At 51.8% G+C, this 16811-nt stretch overlaps 1 protein-coding gene across 3 annotated transcripts in view; it reads left to right on the forward strand.

The window, feature by feature from the left end:
* Positions 1–16811, forward strand: part of LOC110503413 (ventricular zone-expressed PH domain-containing protein) — a 195402-nt gene that overhangs the window by 90475 nt on the left and 88116 nt on the right. For 2 of the 3 annotated variants that reach the window (XM_036962011.1, XM_036962012.1), the window contains exons 5-6: positions 1376–1539; positions 11749–11958. In XM_036962011.1, coding sequence (XP_036817906.1) covers positions 1376–1539; positions 11749–11958 — 374 coding nt within the window. Of the gene's footprint in view, positions 1–1375; positions 1540–9630; positions 9797–11748; positions 11959–16811 lie in introns of those variants that run through there. The other variant, XM_036962013.1, reaches the window with a different exon arrangement.

Genomic DNA, 16811 nt, shown 5'->3' on the forward strand with positions numbered 1-16811 from the left:
GTTGTAAAATGTAATGGCTCTTTTCTGGATTTTGATAATTAGTGGGTATCGGCCTAATTCTGCTCTGCATGCATTATTTGGTGTTCTACGTTGTACACGGAGGATATTTTTGCGGAATTCTACATTCTGAATTCTCTCTCTCGATCTCTCTATCTCTCTCACTCTCTCTCTGTCTCTCTCACTCTCTCTCTCTCTCTCTCTCTCTCTCTCTCTCTCTCTCTCTCAATCTCTCTCTCTCACTCTCTCTTTCTCCATCTCTCTCTCTCTCTCTCTCTCTCTCTCTCTCTCTCTCAATCTCTCTTTCTCCATCTCTCTCTCTCTCACTCTCTCTCTCTCTCTCTCTCTCTCTCTCACTCTCTCTTTCTCTCTCTCTCTTTCTCTCTCTCTCTCTCTCTCTCTCTCTCTCTCTCTCTCTCTCTCTCTCAATCTCTCTCTCTCACTCTCTCTTTCTCCATCTCTCTCTCTCTCTCTCTCTCTCTCTCTCTCTCAATCTCTCTTTCTCCATCTCTCTCTCTCTCTCTCTCTCTCTCAATCTCTCTCTATTGTTCTCTACCCCCTCTTTCTTTCTTTCTTTCTTTCTCTCTCGTTGTCTCTCTCTTTCTCACTCTTTCTCTCTCGGTCTCACTAATGCCATATGTCCTGCAGATGATGTGGTTTGACATTTAAAATAAAATGAAATAATTACATTGATTAAACCCGAAAACAAAGGAAAAGAACACAAACAACATCATCAACAACAACAAGAAGAACATCAACAACAACATAGGCCTTTGATTAGGAGGACAGAGTCATTCTGTAGGAACGTCACATAGTTTTACCCCCGATAGAGTAAATCATGACCAGGTTTACCCCACAGGTTCACTCATTCTATTAAATCCAGCCTTTTACTGTGGGGACATAAATCAATCCAAAACGACTTTATTGAAAAAGCTACGAATTTAACAAAAAAGTCATTGTTTGTGTTCATGTAATGTCATAAGGAATAAAGATAGTACTTGAAGACAAAGTCATTGTTCAGATGCGTGAGATATTAGATATGTCTCTTGGGAAATATTGAATGTTTCTGGTACACATGTCTATTTTCTTCCATTTCTACAGCAACATTTTACGTTCTTCCTGAAGGATGAACGTCAGGGAAGGAATATTGGTGAGACCTTGAATCTGTGAGACCTTGAATCTGTGAGACCTTGAATCTGTGAGACCTGGAATCTGTGAGACCTTGAATCTGTGAGACCTGGAATCTGTGAGACCGTGAATCTGTGAGACCTTGAATCTGTGAGACCTTGAATCTGTGAGACCTTGAATCTGTGAGACCTTGAATCTGTTGTCACAAACATAGTTTTACCTGGACCCTGTCTCTTGTCGTGTCGTCTAGGTAACCACATGCTCCTACGCGTGCTGCCGTCCGTCTACCCCAAACTGCCCCATGCCATCCATCGTCACCTAGGCAACCTGACGGCCATGATGTCACAGCTCGAGTCACCGGAGCAACAACACCTGCTGAGGCTGATCCAGATGGTCGCCGAACAACAGCCACAGGTATGTGTGCGATTACTCAGTGCGTGCCTGTGTGTGTGTGTGTGTGTGTGTGTGTGTGTGTGTCATTTTATGAGCGTGTGTGTGAGTGACTTGCCTGTAACAAACCCCTGGCAAAATGGCAACCGATGCTGGAGGAATGGAGCGCATTCAGAGAACACATTAGTCATGAGAACACATTAGTCATGAGAACACATTAGTCATGAGAACACATTAGTCTTGAGAACACATGAGTCATGACAACACATTAGTCATGACAACACATTAGTCATGAGAAAGTCCAGAATTCATACATGGGTGAATTAACACTGTGCTGCACTCCAGAGAGTGGGGTCTAGGATGAGGAGGGTAATGGGTGAATTAACACTGTGCTGCACTCCAGAGAGTGGGGTCTAGGATGAGGAGGGTACAGGTTGACCACAGTGGGGGCAGGTTGTACCACAGTGGGGGCAGGTTGTACCACAGTGGGGGCATGTTGTACCACAGTGGGGGCAGGTTGTACCACAGTGGGGGCAGGTTGTACCACAGTGGGGGCATGTTGTACCACAGTGGGGGCAGGTTGTACCATAGTGGGGGCAGGTTGACCACAGTGGGGGCATGTTGTACCACAGTGGGGGCATGTTGTACCACAGTGGGGGCAGGTTGTACCACAGTGGGGGCAGGTTGTACCACAGTGGGGGCAGGTTGTACCACAGTGGGGGCAGGTTGTACCACAGTGGGGGCATGTTGTACCACAGTGGGGGCATGTTGTAACACAGTGGGGGCATGTTGTACCACAGTGGGGGCAGGTTGTACCACAGTGGGGGCAGGTTGTACCACAGTGGGGGCAGGTTGTACCACAGTGGGGGCAGGTTGTACCACAGTGGGGGCATGTTGTACCACAGTGGGGGCATGTTGTAACACAGTGGGGGCATGTTGTACCACAGTGGGGGCAGGTTGTACCACAGTGGGGGCATGTTGTACCACAGTGGGGGCAGGTTGTACCACAGTGGGGGCAGGTTGTACCACAGTGGGGGCATGTTACACCACAGTGGGGGCATGTTGTACCACAGTGGGGGCAGGTTGTACCACAGTGGGGGCAGGTTGTACCACAGTGGGGGCATGTTACACCACAGTGGGGGCATGTTGTACCACAGTGGGGGCAGGTTGTACCACAGTGGGGGCAGGTTGACCACAGTGGGGGCAGGTTGTACCACAGTGGGGGCAGGTTGTACCATAGTGGGGGCAGGTTGTACCACAGTGGGGGCAGGTTGTACAACAGTGGGGGCAGGTTGTAGGGAGAGGGTCAGAGGCCAGGGGTTGGATTCTCTTCCAGTCGCCCCATTGGTCCATAAAGTGGCGACTTGGAGTGCTTGGTGTTTTTCCAAGCAGTCTGAAGCCTTTTCTGCATCCAGACCCAGGTGAGTATAATTAGGGCATTGGATTCCTAAACGTAGTTGAAGTACACAGAAATAAGAACAGTACACTCATCTGAAAGATGTCATCTCTCATTTAAAACATGTATATATTAATGGTATTGTGGCAGCCATATTGGAATGTTGGAGTGAAATCTGTGTGATGGTGGTATTAGGGTGATGGTGGTATTAGGGTGATGGTGGTATTAGGGTGATGGTGGTATTAGGGTGATGGTGGTATTAGGGTGATGGTGGTATTGGGGTGATGGTGGTATTGGGGTGATGGTGGTATTATGGTGATGGTGGTATTAGGGTGATGGTGGTATTGTGGTGATGGTGGTATTGTGGTGATGGTGGTATTAGGGTGATGGTGGTATTAGGGTGATGGTGGTATTGGGGTGATGGTGGTATTAGGGTGATGGTGGTATTGGGGTGATGGTGGTATTGGGGTGATGGTGGTATTGTGGTGATGGTGGTATTAGGGTGATGGTGGTATTGGGGTGATGGTGGTATTGGGGTGATGGTGGTATTGTGGTGATGATGGTTATGGTGGTATTGGGGTGATGGTGGTATTGGGGTGATGGTGGTATTGCGGTGATGGTGGTATTAGGGTGATGGTGGTATTGTGGTGATGGTGGTATTGGGGTGATGGTGGTATTGGGGTGATGGTGGTGATAGTGGTATTGGGGTGATGGTGGTATTAGGGTGATGGTGGTATTGGGGTGATGGTGGTATTGGGGTGATGGTGGTATTGTGGTGATGGTGGTATTAGGGTGATGGTGGTATTGGGGTGATGGTGGTATTGGGGTGATGGTGGTATTGGGGTGATGGTGGTATTGGGGTGATGGTGGTATTGGGGTGATGGTGGTATTGGGGTGATGGTGGTATTGTGGTGATGGTGGCATTGTGGTGATGGTGGCATTGGGGTGATGGTGGTATTGTGGTGATGGTGGTATTGTGGTGATGGTTGTATTGGGGTGATGGTGGTATTGTGGTGATGGTGGTATTGGGGTGATGGTGGTATTGGGGTGATGGTGGTATTGTGGTGATGGTGGTATTGGGGTGATGGTGGTATTGGGGTGATGGTGGTATTGGGGTGATGGTGGTATTGGGGTGATGGTGGTATTGTGGTGATGGTGGTATTGGGGTGATGCTGGTATTGTGGTGATGGTGGTATTGGGGTGATGGTGGTATTGGGATGATGGTGGTATTTGGGTGATGGTGGTATTGTGGTGATGGTGGTATTGGGGTGATGGTGGCATTGGGGTGATGGTGGTATCGGGGTGGTGGTGGTACTATGGTGATGGTGGTATTGGGGTGATGGTGGTATTGTGGTGATGGTGGTATTAGGGTTATGGTGGTATTGTGGTGATGGTGGTATTGGGGTGATGGTGGTATTGTGGTGATGGTGGTATTGGGGTGATGGTGGTATTACGGTGATGGTGGTATTGTGGTGATGGTGGTATTGGGGTGATGGTGGTATTGTGGTGATGATGGTTATGGTGGTATTGGGGTGATGGTGGTATTGGGGTGATGGTGGTATTGTGGTGATGGTGGTATTAGGGTGATGGTGGTATTGGGGTGATGGTGGTATTAGGGTGATGGTGGTATTGTGGTGATGGTGGTATTGTGGTGATGGTGGTATTGGGGTGATGGTGGTGATAGTGGTATTGGGGTGATGGTGGTATTAGGGTGATGGTGGTATTGGGGTGATGGTGGTATTGGGGTGATGGTGGTATTGTGGTGATGGTGGTATTGTGGTGATGGTGGTATTAGGGTGATGGTGGTATTGGGGTGATGGCGGTATTGGGGTGATGGTGATATTGGGGTGATGCTGGTATTGGGGTGATGGTGATATTGGGGTGATGGTGGTGATAGTGGTATTGGGGTGATGGTGGTATTAGGGTGATGGTGGTATTGGGGTGATGGTGGTATTGGGGTGATGGTGGTATTGTGGTGATGTTGGTATTAGGGTGATGGTGGTATTGGGGTGATGGTGGTATTGGGGTGATGGTGGTATTGTGGTGATGGTGGTATTGTGGTGATGGTGGTATTAGGGTGATTGTGGTATTGTGGTGATGGTGGTATTGTGGTGATGGTGGTATTAGGGTGATGGTGGTATTGTGGTGATGGTGGTATTGTGGTGATGGTGGTGTTAGGGTGATGGTGGTATTAGGGTGATGGTGGTATTGGGGTGATGGTGGTATTAGGGTGATGGTGGTATTGGGGTGATGGTGGTATTGGGGTGATGGTGGTATTGTGGTGATGGTGGTATTAGGGTGAGGGTGGTATTGGGGTGATGGTGGTATTGGGGTGATGATGGTTATGGTGGTATTGGGGTGATGGTGGTATTGGGGTGATGGTGGTATCGGGGTGGTGGTGGTACTATGGTGATGGTGGTATTGGGGTGATGGTGGTATTGTGGTGATGGTGGTATTAGGGTGATGGTGTTTTTTTGTGGTGATGGTGGTATTGGGGTAATGGTGGTATTGTGGTGATGGTGGTATTGGGGTGATGGTGGTATTACGGGGATGGTGGTATTGGGGTGATGGTGGTATTGTGGTGATGGTGGTATTAGGGTGATGGTGGTATTGGGGTGATGGTGGTATTGGGGTGATGGTGGTATTGTGGTGATGGTGGTATTGGGGTGATGGTGGTATTGGGGTGATGGTGGTATTGTGGTGATGGTGGCATTGTGGTGATGGTGGCATTGGGGTGATGGTGGTATTGTGGTGATGGTGGTATTGTGGTGATGGTGGTATTGGGGTGATGGTGGTATTGTGGTGATGGTGGTATTGGGGTGATGGTGGTATTGGGGTGATGGTGGTATTGTGGTGATGGTGGTATTGGGGTGATGGTGGTATTGTGGTGATGGTGGTATTGGGGTGATGGTGGTATTGGGGTGATGGTGGTATTGTGGTGATGGTGGTATTGGGGTGATGCTGGTATTGTGGTGATGGTGGTATTGGGGTGATGGTGGTATTGGGGTGATGGTGGTATTTGGGTGATGGTGGTATTGTGGTGATGGTGGTATTGGGGTGGTATTGGGGTGATGGTGGCATTGGGGTGATGGTGGTATCGGGGTGGTGGTGGTATTATGGTGATGGTGGTATTGGGGTGTTGGTGGTATTGTGGTGATGGTGGTATTAGGGTGATGGTGGTATTGTGGTGATGGTGGTATTGGGGTGATGGTGGTATTGTGGTGATGGTGGTATTGGGGTGATGGTGGTATTATGGTGATGGTGGTATTGTGGTGATGGTGGTATTGGGGTGATGGTGGTATTGTGGTGATGATGGTTATGGTGGTATTGGGGTGATGGTGGTATTGGGGTGATGGTGGTATTGTGGTGATGGTGGTATTAGGGTGATGGTGGTATTGGGGTGATGGTGGTATTAGGGTGATGGTGGTATTGTGGTGATGGTGGTATTGTGGTGATGGTGGTATTGGGGTGATGGTGGTGATAGTGGTATTGGGGTGATGGTGGTATTAGGGTGATGGTGGTATTGGGGTGATGGTGGTATTGGGGTGATGGTGGTATTGGGGTGATGGTGGTATTGTGGTGATGGTGGTTTTAGGGTGATGGTGGTATTGGGGTGATGGTGGTATTGGGGTGATGGTGGTATTGGGGTGATGGTGGTATTGGAGTGATGGTGATATTGGGGTGATGGTGGTGATAGTGGTATTGGGGTGATGGTGGTATTAGGGTGATGGTGATATTGGGGTGATGGTGGTATTGGGGTGATGGTGGTATTGTGGTGATGTTGGTATTAGGGTGATGGTGGTATTGGGGTGATGGTGGTATTGGGGTGATGGTGGTATTGTGGTGATGGTGGTATTTGGGTGATGGTGGTATTCTGGTGATGGTGGTATTGGGGTGATGGTGGTATTGGGGTGATGGTGGTATTGGGGTGATGGTGGTATTGGGGTGATGGTGGTATTGGGGTGATGGTGGTGTTAGGGTGATGGTGGTATTGGGGTGATGGTGGTATTGGGGTGATGGTGGTATTGGGGTGATGGTGGTGTTAGGGTGATGGTGGTATTGGGGTGATGGTGGTATTGGGGTGATGGTGGTATTGGGGGGATGGTGGTATTAGGGTGATGGTGGCATTGGGGTGATGGTGGTATCGGGGTGGTGGTGGTATTGTGGTGATGGTGGTATTGTGGTGATGGTGGTATTGGGGTGATGGTGGTATTGGGGTGATGGTGGTATTGTGGTGATGGTGGTATTGTGGTGATGGTGGTATTGGGGTGATGGTGGCATTGTGGTGATGATGGTGATGGTGGTATTGTGGTGATGATGGTATTGGGGTGATGGTGGTATTGGGGTGATGGTGGTATTGTGGTGATGGTGGTATTGTGGTGATGGTGGTATTGGGGTGATGGTGGCATTGTGGTGATGATGGTGATGGTGGTATTGTGGTGATGATGGTATTGGGGTGATGGTGGCATTGTGGTGATGATGGTGATGGTGGTATTGTGGTGATGGTGGTATTGTGTTGATGATGGTATTTTGGTGATGGTGTTATTGGGGTGATGGTGGTATTGGGGTGATGGTGGTATTGTGGTGATGGTGGTATTGGTGTGATGGTGGTATTGTGGTGATGATGGTGATGGTGGTATTGGGGTGATGGTGGCATTGGGGTGATGGTGGTATTGTGGTGATGATGGTATTGGGGTGATGGTGGTATTGGGGTGATGGTGGTATTGTGGTGATGGTGGTATTGTGGTGATGGTGGTATTGGGGTGATGGTGGTATTTTGGTGATGGTGGTATTGGCGTGATGGTGGTATTGGGGGGATGGTGGTATTAGGGTGATGGTGGTATTGGGGTGATGGTGGTATTGGGGTGATGGTGGTATTGGGGTGATGGTGGTATTGTGGTGATGGTGGTATTTTGGTGATGGTGGTATTGGGGTGATGGTGGTATTGGGGGGATGGTGGTATTAGGGTGATGGTGGTATTGTGGTGATGGTGGTATTGGGGTGATGGTGGTATTTTGGTGATGGTGGTATTGGGGTGATGGTGGTATTGGGGTGATGGTGGTATTGGGGGGATGGTGGTCTGGCCAGGACAGGGAATGAGGTGGTAGTAAAGGGGATTGAATATAGCCAGTGAGTCTCACAGCAAGGCTGTTCATCACCCCAGGATCACCCCCTGACCCCCTGACCCCCTGACTAAAAGACATCATGTTTCTCACCGACCAGGTAAGACAGGGGTCAGTCAGTCAGAGCGACAGAGCTTGTGGAAAGGTCATAACTCTTCAAAGACTGGTGTGTGCGTGCACTGTGTCTGTGTGTGTGTGCACTGTGTGTGTGTGTGTGTGTGTGTGTGTGTGTGTGTGTGTGTGTGTGTGTGTGTGTGTGTGTGTGTGTGTGTGTGTGTGTGTGCCTGCACTGTGTGTGTGTGTGTGTGTGTGTGTGCGTGCACTGTGTGTGTGTGTGTCTGTGTGTGCACTGTGTGTGTGTGTGTGTGTGTGTGCGTGTGTGCCTGCACTGTGTGTGTGTGTGCGTGCACTGTGTGTGTGTGTGTGCGTGCCCTGTATGTGTGTGTGCGTGCACTGTGTGTGTGTGTGTGCGTGCGTGCACTGTGTGTGTGTGTGTGCGTGCACTGTGTGTGTGTGTGTGTGTGTGTGTGCATGCACTGTGTGTGTGTGCGTGCTTGCGTGTGTCCCGTGGCGATTTTAAGGTGAAAATATTGATGGGGTTAACTCACAGTTGCGCTTCCATCAAATACGATATATTTATAACTAACCCTTCTTCTACATGTGGTTCCATGTGTATTACAGTCTTCCATCAAACATCAACAATATTAGCTAGCCGACCTCAAAACAGATGTTAGCCACTGCTCCGTGATCCACCAACCAACCATTCGACGTGAATCCTCTTTTCCAGCTTGCTATATTTGAAAGTTTAGATGGCTAATGAACACCGAGACGTTTTATGTCTACAGTTCCTTAATAATGCTACGTTTGAAAAGGATTTGCCAGGATATAGCTAAGCTAGTCGACATGTTTCAGCTAGCTAATCGACCTAGCTTGAAGACGTGGTAACAGTGCCAGGATATAGCTAAACTAGTCGACATGTTTCAGCTAGCTAATCGACCTAGCTTGAAGACGTGGTAACAGTGACAACTAGCTAGCTACGAAGTTGACACATCAGTCCAATCAAAGTTACTTGGGCTCAAGACGTTGGTTGATTTATCTGAGAGCACCGAAGAGGGGCTTTTGCTGGCCATCTCTCCCAGCAGGTGCTGTGCTGACGTCGTGTCCCCAAGAGCGACAGTACCATGAACCAATCATGCGCAACCAGAGAAGATCGACGACGCCCACTCACTGTACTTTCTCTGTCTGCCCCTCCTCAACAGAAAACACAGAGCAAGGCTGACTTACTCAATCACTTACTCAACGAAAATGTCCCAAAACAATGGATATACGACCACATACGCGTATTAGATCAAACAATAAAAAATAAAAAATACAAATTGTTTGTTAACTGATACAATATGTTGTTGTGACATGAAATACCAGAATTGCATGCTGGGTATTGGTGGGGCTCCGCTCAACCTGCCTCTCGTGACGCATCGTCACTGTGTGTATCTGTATGTGTCCATGTCTTTGATGGTTAAGGTCTCCATGCGAACGTAATGATATTCAGGCTTCACCCCTCTTCTCTGTTCCCTCTTCCTTTTCAATTCCCCTCAGATCCCTTCTTTCTTCTGTGTTCCTCCCAGACCTCTCAACAGTCTTGCCTGATGTCCTGTTTTAGATCTTAGTGATCTTAGGACTGCTGTCACCACCAGGCCTCTCTCTCTCTCTCTCCATCTCAACTCTGCTCTCTCTCTCTCTCTCCATCTCAACAATTCTCTCTCTCTCTCTCTCTCTCTCTCTCTCTCTCTCTCTCTCTCTCCATCTCAACAATGCTCTTTCTCTCTCTCTCTCCATCTCAACTCTGCTCTTTCTCTCTCTTTCTCTCCTCTCTTCATCTCAACTCATCTCAACCCATTCTACCAACACTTCTCTTTCTCATCCTCCTCCTCTTTTAACTTTCTGTTCTCTACTTTTCTTCCTCAGCTTAACTTTCTGTTCTCTACTCATCTTCCTCAGTTTAACTTTCTGTTCTCTACTCATCTTCCTCAGTTTAACTTTCTGTTCTCTACTCATCTTCCTCAGTTTAACTTTCTGTTCTCTACTCATCTTCCTCAGTTTAACTTTCTGTTCTCTACTCATCTTCCTCCTCTTTCTGCTCTCTTTCTCATATTCCTCCTCTTTCTGTTCTCTACTCATCTTCCTCCTCTTTCTGTTCTCTACTCATCTTCCTCCTCTTTCTGCTCTCTTTCTCATCTTCCTCCTCTTTCTGTTCTCTACTCATCTTCCTCCTCTTTCTGTTCTGTTTCTCATCTTCCTCCTCTTTCTGTTCTCTACTCATCTTCCTCCTCTTTCTGTTCTCTACTCATCTTCCTCCTCTTTCTGCTCTCTTTCTCATCTTCCTCCTCTTTCTGTTCTCTACTCATCTTCCTCCTCTTTCTGTTCTCTACTCATCTTCCTCCTCTTTCTGCTCTCTTTCTCATCTTCCTCCTCTTTCTGTTCTCTACTCATCTTCCTCCTCTTTCTGTTCTCTACTCATCTTCCTCCTCTTTCTGTTCTGTTTCTCATCTTCCTCCTCTTTCTGTTCTCTACTCATCTTCCTCCTCTTTCTGTTCTGTTTCCATCTTTCAAACTCAATGCTAGTCTCTGGTTTAATCTCCCCCCTCTCCTTTCTCCCCCTCTCTCCCCCCTCCCTCCTTTCCCCCCCTCTCTACCCCCTCCTCCTCTCTCCCTCTTCTCTCCCCCCTCCCTCCTCTCTCCCCCCTCTCTCCCCCTCCCTCCTCTCTCCCTCCTCTCTCCCCCCTCCCTCCTCTCTCCCCCCTCTCTCCCCCTCCCTCCTCTCTTCCTCCTCTCTCCCTCCTCTCTCCCCCCTCCCTCCTCTCTTCCTCCTCTCTCCCCCCTCCCTCCTCTCTCCCTCCTCTCTCCCCCTCCCTCCTCTCTTCCTCCTCTCTCCCTCCTCTCTCCCCCCTCCCTCCTCTCTTCCTCCTCTCTCCCCCTCTCTCCCCCCTCCCTCCTTTCTAACCCTCTCTCCCCCCTCTCTCCTCTCTCCCCCCTCCCTCCTCTCTCCCTCCTCTCTCTCCCCTCCCTCCCCCCTCCCTCCTCTCTCCCTCCTCTCTCCCCCCTCCCTCCTCTCTCCCCCCCTCCCTCCTCTCTCCCTCCTCTCTCCCCCCCTCCCTCCCCTCTCCCCCCCTCCCTCCTCTCTCCCCCTCCCTCCTCTCTCCCTCCTCTCTCCCTCCTCTCTCCCTCCTCTCTCCTCTCTCCCTCCTCTCTCCCCCCTCCCTCCTCTCTCCCCCCTCCCTCCTCTCTCCCTCCTCTCTCCCCCTCCCTCCTCTCTCCCCTCCCCCCTCCTCTCTCCCTCCTCTCTCCCTCCTCTCTCCTTCCTCTCTCCCCCTCCCTCCTCTCTCCCTCCTCTCTCCCTCCTCTCTCTCCCCTCCCTCCCCCCTCCCTCCTCTCTCCCTCCTCTCTCCCCCCTCCCTCCTCTCTCCCCCCTCCTTCCTCTCTCCCTCCTCTCTCCCCCCTCTCTCCCCTCTCCCCCCTCCCTCCTCTCTCCCCCTCCCTCCTCTCTCCCTCCTCTCTCCCTCCTCTCTCCCTCCTCTCTCCCCCCTCCCTCCTCTCTCCCTCCTCTCTCCCCCCTCCCTCCTCTCTCCCTCCTCTCTCCCCCTCCCTCCTCTCTCCCCTCCCCCCTCCTCTCTCCCTCCTCTCTCCCTCCTCTCTCCTTCCTCTCTCCCCCTCCAGGTGCTGAGCCCCCTGGTGCCCTCCCTGGTTGGTTACCTAGGCGATACCTCTCTGAACGAGACCCTACTGGCTGCGCTGGTGTACGTGTCACAGGCTAGCCCCGCCTCCATGGCCCCCTTCCTGCCCACGCTGAGGGTTGTGGGTCAGCAGTACCCAGTCCTGCTGGGACACGTGGTTAAAATACACAGAGCTGTGGGCTTGACCAGTGAGGTGAGGAGACATCAACATTTCCCTTTCTTCTTCTCTCACGTTCATTTCCATTGGAGATTTTAGTAATTTAGTAGACGCTCTTATCCAGAGAGACTTACAGTTAGTGTATTGATCTTCAGACAGCTAGGTGGGACAACTACGTATCACAGGCAGAGTAAGTACACTTTGTCTTAATAAAGTAGTTATCAGCAAAGTCAGAGCTTTTTAGAGGGGGATTATTTATGATACTCAGTGAAGAGTTAGGGTTTCAGGTGCTTTCGGAAGATGGGGAGGGACTCTGCTGTCCTAGCTTCAGGGGGAAGATGGGTAGGGACTCTGCTGTCCTAGCTTCAGGGGGAAGATGGGGAGGGACTCTGCTGTCCTAGCTTCAGGGGGAAGATGGGGAGGGACTCTGCTGTCCTAGCTTCAGGGGGAAGATGGGGAGGGACTCTGCTGTCCTAGCTTCAGGGCTGAGATGGACAGGGACTCGGCTGTCCTAGCTTCAGGGGGGAGATGGGGAGGGACTCTGCTGTCCTAGCTTCAGGGGGAAGATGGGGAGGGACTCTGCTGTCCTAGCTTCAGGGGGAAGATGGGGAGGGACTCTGCTGTCCTAGCTTCAGGGAGAAGATGGGGAGGGACTCTGCTGTTCTAGCTTCAGGGGGAAGATGGGGAGGGACTCTGCTGTCCTAGCTTCAGGGGGAAGATGGGGAGGGACTCTGCAGTCCTTGCTTCAGGAGGAAGCTGGTTCCACCATTGGGATGGCAGGATAGAGAAGAGCTTGGACTGGGCTGAGCGGGAGCTGCCCTCCCGTAATGGTGGGAGAGCCAATAGACCAGAGGTGGCAGGACGGAGTGCTCGGGTTGTGGTGTAGGGTTTGAGCGTAGCCTGAAAGTAGGGAGGGGCAGTTTCTCTTGCTGTTCCGTAAATAAGCACCATGGTCTTGTAGTGGATACGAGCTTCGACTTGAAGCCAGTGGAGTGTGAGGAGGAGTGGGGTGACATGAGAGAACATGGGAATTGTGAACACCAGGCAGGTGCAGAGTTCTGGATAAGTTGCAGGGGTTTGATGGCACAAGCAGGGAGCCAAGCTAACAGTGAGTTGCAGTAGTCCAGATGGGAGAGGACAAGTGCCTGGATTAGGACCTGTGCCGCTTCCTGTGTGAGGTAGGTTCGTACTCTACGGATGTGCCTCTTCCTGTGTGAGGTAGGGTCGTACTCTATAGATGTTGTAGAGCATGGACCTGCAAGAGCGAGTTACTGCTTTGATGTTTGCAGAGAATGACAGGGTGTTGTCCAGGGTCACGCCAAGGTTCTTTGCACACTGGAATGGCGACACTGTGGTGTCGTCAACCGTGATGGAGAGGTCTTTGAGCGGGCAGGCCTTCCCCCAGGAGGAAGAGCAGCTCCGTCTTGTCCAGGTTGAGCTTGAGGTGGTGGGCCGACATCCAAGATGAGATATCTATCAGACACGCAGAGATGCGTGTCACCAACTGCTTGTCAGAAGGGGGGAAGGAGAAAATTAGTTGAGTGTCATACGCATAGCAACGATAGGAGAGATCATGTGAGGATATGACAGAGCTCAGTGACTTGGTGTATAGAGAGAAGAGGAGAGGGCCAAAAACCAAGCCCTGGGGTACACCAGTAGTGAGAGTACGTTGTGCAGATACAGATCCTCTCCACGTCACCTGGTAGGAGGGGCCTGGTAGGATGCAATCCAAGAGTGTGCAGAGTCTGAGACACCCAGCCCTGAGAGGGTGGAGAGGAGGATCTGATAGAGCCTGAGACACCCAGCCCTGAGAGGATGGAGAGGAGGACCTGACAGCGCCTGAGACACCCAGCCCTGAGAGGATGGAGAGGAGGACCTGACAGAGCCTGAGACACCCAGCCCTGAGAGGGTGGAGAGGAGGATCTGATAGAGCCTGAGACACCCAGCCCTGAGAGGATGGAGAGGAGGACCTGACAGAGCCTGAGACACCCAGCCCTGAGAGGATGGAGAGGAGGACCTGACAGAGCCTGAGACACCCAGCCTTGAGAGGGTGGAGAGGAGGACCTGACAGAGCCTGAGACTTGCACCACTGAGAGGGTGGCGAGGAGGACCTGGCAGAGCCTGAGACGCCCAGCCCTGAGAAGATGTAGAGGAGGACCTGACAGAGCCTGAGACTTGCACCACTGAGAGGGTGGCGAGGAGGACCTGGCAGAGCCTGAGACGCCCAGCCCTGAGAAGATGTAGAGGAGGACCTGACAGAGCCTGAGACTTGCACCACTGAGAGGGTGGCGAGGAGGACCTGGCAGAGCCTGAGACACCCAGCCCTGAGAGGATGGAGAGGAGGACCTGACAGAGCCTGAGACACCCAGCCTTGAGAGGGTGGAGAGGAGGACCTGACAGAGCCTGAGACTTGCACCACTGAGAGGGTGGCGAGGAGGACCTGGCAGAGCCTGAGACGCCCAGCCCTGAGAAGATGGAGAGGAGGACCTGACAGAGCCTGAGACTTGCACCACTGAGAGGGTGGCGAGGAGGACCTGGCAGAGCCTGAGACGCCCAGCCCTGAGAAGATGTAGAGGAGGACCTGACAGAGCCTGAGACTTGCACCACTGAGAGGGTGGCGAGGAGGACCTGGCAGAGCCTGAGACGCCCAGCCCTGAGAAGATGTAGAGGAGGACCTGACAGAGCCTGAGACTTGCACCACTGAGAGGATGGAGAGGAGGACCTGACAGAGCCTGAGACGCCCAGCCCTGAGAAGATGTAGAGGAGGACCTGACAGAGCCTGAGACTTGCACCACTGAGAGGATGGAGAGGAGGACCTGACAGAGCCTGAGACTTGCACCACTGAGAGGATGGAGAGGAGGACCTGGCAGAGCCTGAGACTTGCACCACTGAGAGGATGGTGAGGAAGACCTGACAGAGCCTGAGACTTGCACCACTGAGAGGATGGTGAGGAAGACCTGGCAGAGCCTGAGACGCCCAGCCCTGAGAAGATGGAGAGGAGGACCTGACAGAGCCTGAGACTTGCACCACTGAGAGGGTGGCGAGGAGGACCTGGCAGAGCCTGAGACGCCCAGCCCTGAGAAGATGTAGAGGAGGACCTGACAGAGCCTGAGACTTGCACCACTGAGAGGGTGGTGAGGAAGATCTGACAGAGCCTGAGACTTGCACCACTGAGAGGATGGTGAGGAAGACCTGGCAGAGCCTGAGACTTGCACCACTGAGAGGATGGTGAGGAAGACCTGACAGAGCCTGAGACTTGCACCACTGAGAGGATGGCGAGGAAGATCTGACAGAGCCTGAGACTTGCACCACTGAGAGGATGGTGAGGAAGACCTGGCAGAGCCTGAGACTTGCACCACTGAGAGGATGGTGAGGAAGATCTGACAGAGCCTGAGACTTGCACCACTGAGAGGATGGCGAGGAGGACCTGGCAGAGCCTGAGACTTGCACCACTGAGAGGGTGGCGAGGAGGACCTGGCAGAGCCTGAGACTTGCACCACTGAGAGGATGGTGAGGAAGACCTGGCAGAGCCTGAGACTTGCACCACTGAGAGGATGGTGAGGAAGACCTGGCAGAGCCTGAGACTTGCACCACTGAGAGGATGGTGAGGAAGACCTGGCAGAGCCTGAGACTTGCACCACTGAGAGGATGGTGAGGAAGATCTGACAGAGCCTGAGACTTGCACCACTGAGAGGATGGTGAGGAAGACCTGGCAGAGCCTGAGACTTGCACCACTGAGAGGATGGTGAGGAAGACCTGGCAGAGCCTGAGACTTGCACCACTGAGAGGATGGTGAGGAAGACCTGGCAGAGCCTGAGACACCCAGCCCTGAGAAGATGTAGAGGAGGACCTGACAGAGCCTGAGACACCCAGCCTTGAGAGGGTGGAGAGGAGGACCTGACAGAGCCTGAGACTTGCACCACTGAGAGGATGGAGAGGAGGACCTGACAGAGCCTGAGACACCCAGCCCTGAGAAGATGTAGAGGAGGACCTGACAGAGCCTGAGACACCCAGCCTTGAGAGGGTGGAGAGGAGGACCTGACAGAGCCTGAGACTTGCACCACTGAGAGGATGGAGAGGAGGACCTGACAGAGCCTGAGACTTGCACCACTGAGAGGGTGGTGAGGAAGATCTCATGTCTCTCTCCTCCTCTTTTTAAAATTGTATTTAACCTTTATTTAACTAGGCAAGTCAGTTAAGAATAAATTCTTATTTACAATGACGGCCTACCCCAGGACAAACACTAACCCAGACGAAGCTGGGCCAATTGTGCGCCGCCCTATGGGACGACTCCCAATCATGGGCGGTTGTGATACAGCCTGGAATCAAACCAGGGTCTGTAGTGACGCTTCTAGCACTGAGATGCAGTGCCTTAGACCTTTGCGCCACTCGGGAGCCCAGAAACCGAGATCCCACAAAACAGAGATCCCACAAACAGAGATCCCACAAACAGATCCCACAAACCGAGCGCCCACAAACCAAGCGCCCACAAACAGAGAGCCCACAAACAGAGATCCCACAAACCGAGATCCCACAAACCGAGATCCCACAAACAGAGATCCCACAAACCGAGATCCCACAAACCGAGCGCCCAGAAAAAGAGATCCCACAAACAGAGATCCCACAAACAGAGATCCCACAAACAGAGATCCCACAAACAGAGATCCCACAAACCGAGCGCCCACAAACAGAGATCCCACAAACAGAGATCCCACAAACCGAGCGCCCACAAACAGAGATCCCACAAACAGAGATCCCACAAACAGATTGCCCGCTCTGTCTCTGTCTCTTTCTCTGTCTCTCTCTCTGTCTCTGTCTCTGTCTCTGTCTCGGTCTCGGTCTCTTTCTGTCTCTTTCTCTTGTCTTGCATTCCATTTATCTCCTCTTCC

The sequence above is a fragment of the Oncorhynchus mykiss genome, chromosome 24 (genome assembly GCF_013265735.2).
Source record: "Oncorhynchus mykiss isolate Arlee chromosome 24, USDA_OmykA_1.1, whole genome shotgun sequence".
In the NCBI taxonomy this organism is placed as follows: domain Eukaryota; kingdom Metazoa; phylum Chordata; class Actinopteri; order Salmoniformes; family Salmonidae; genus Oncorhynchus; species Oncorhynchus mykiss.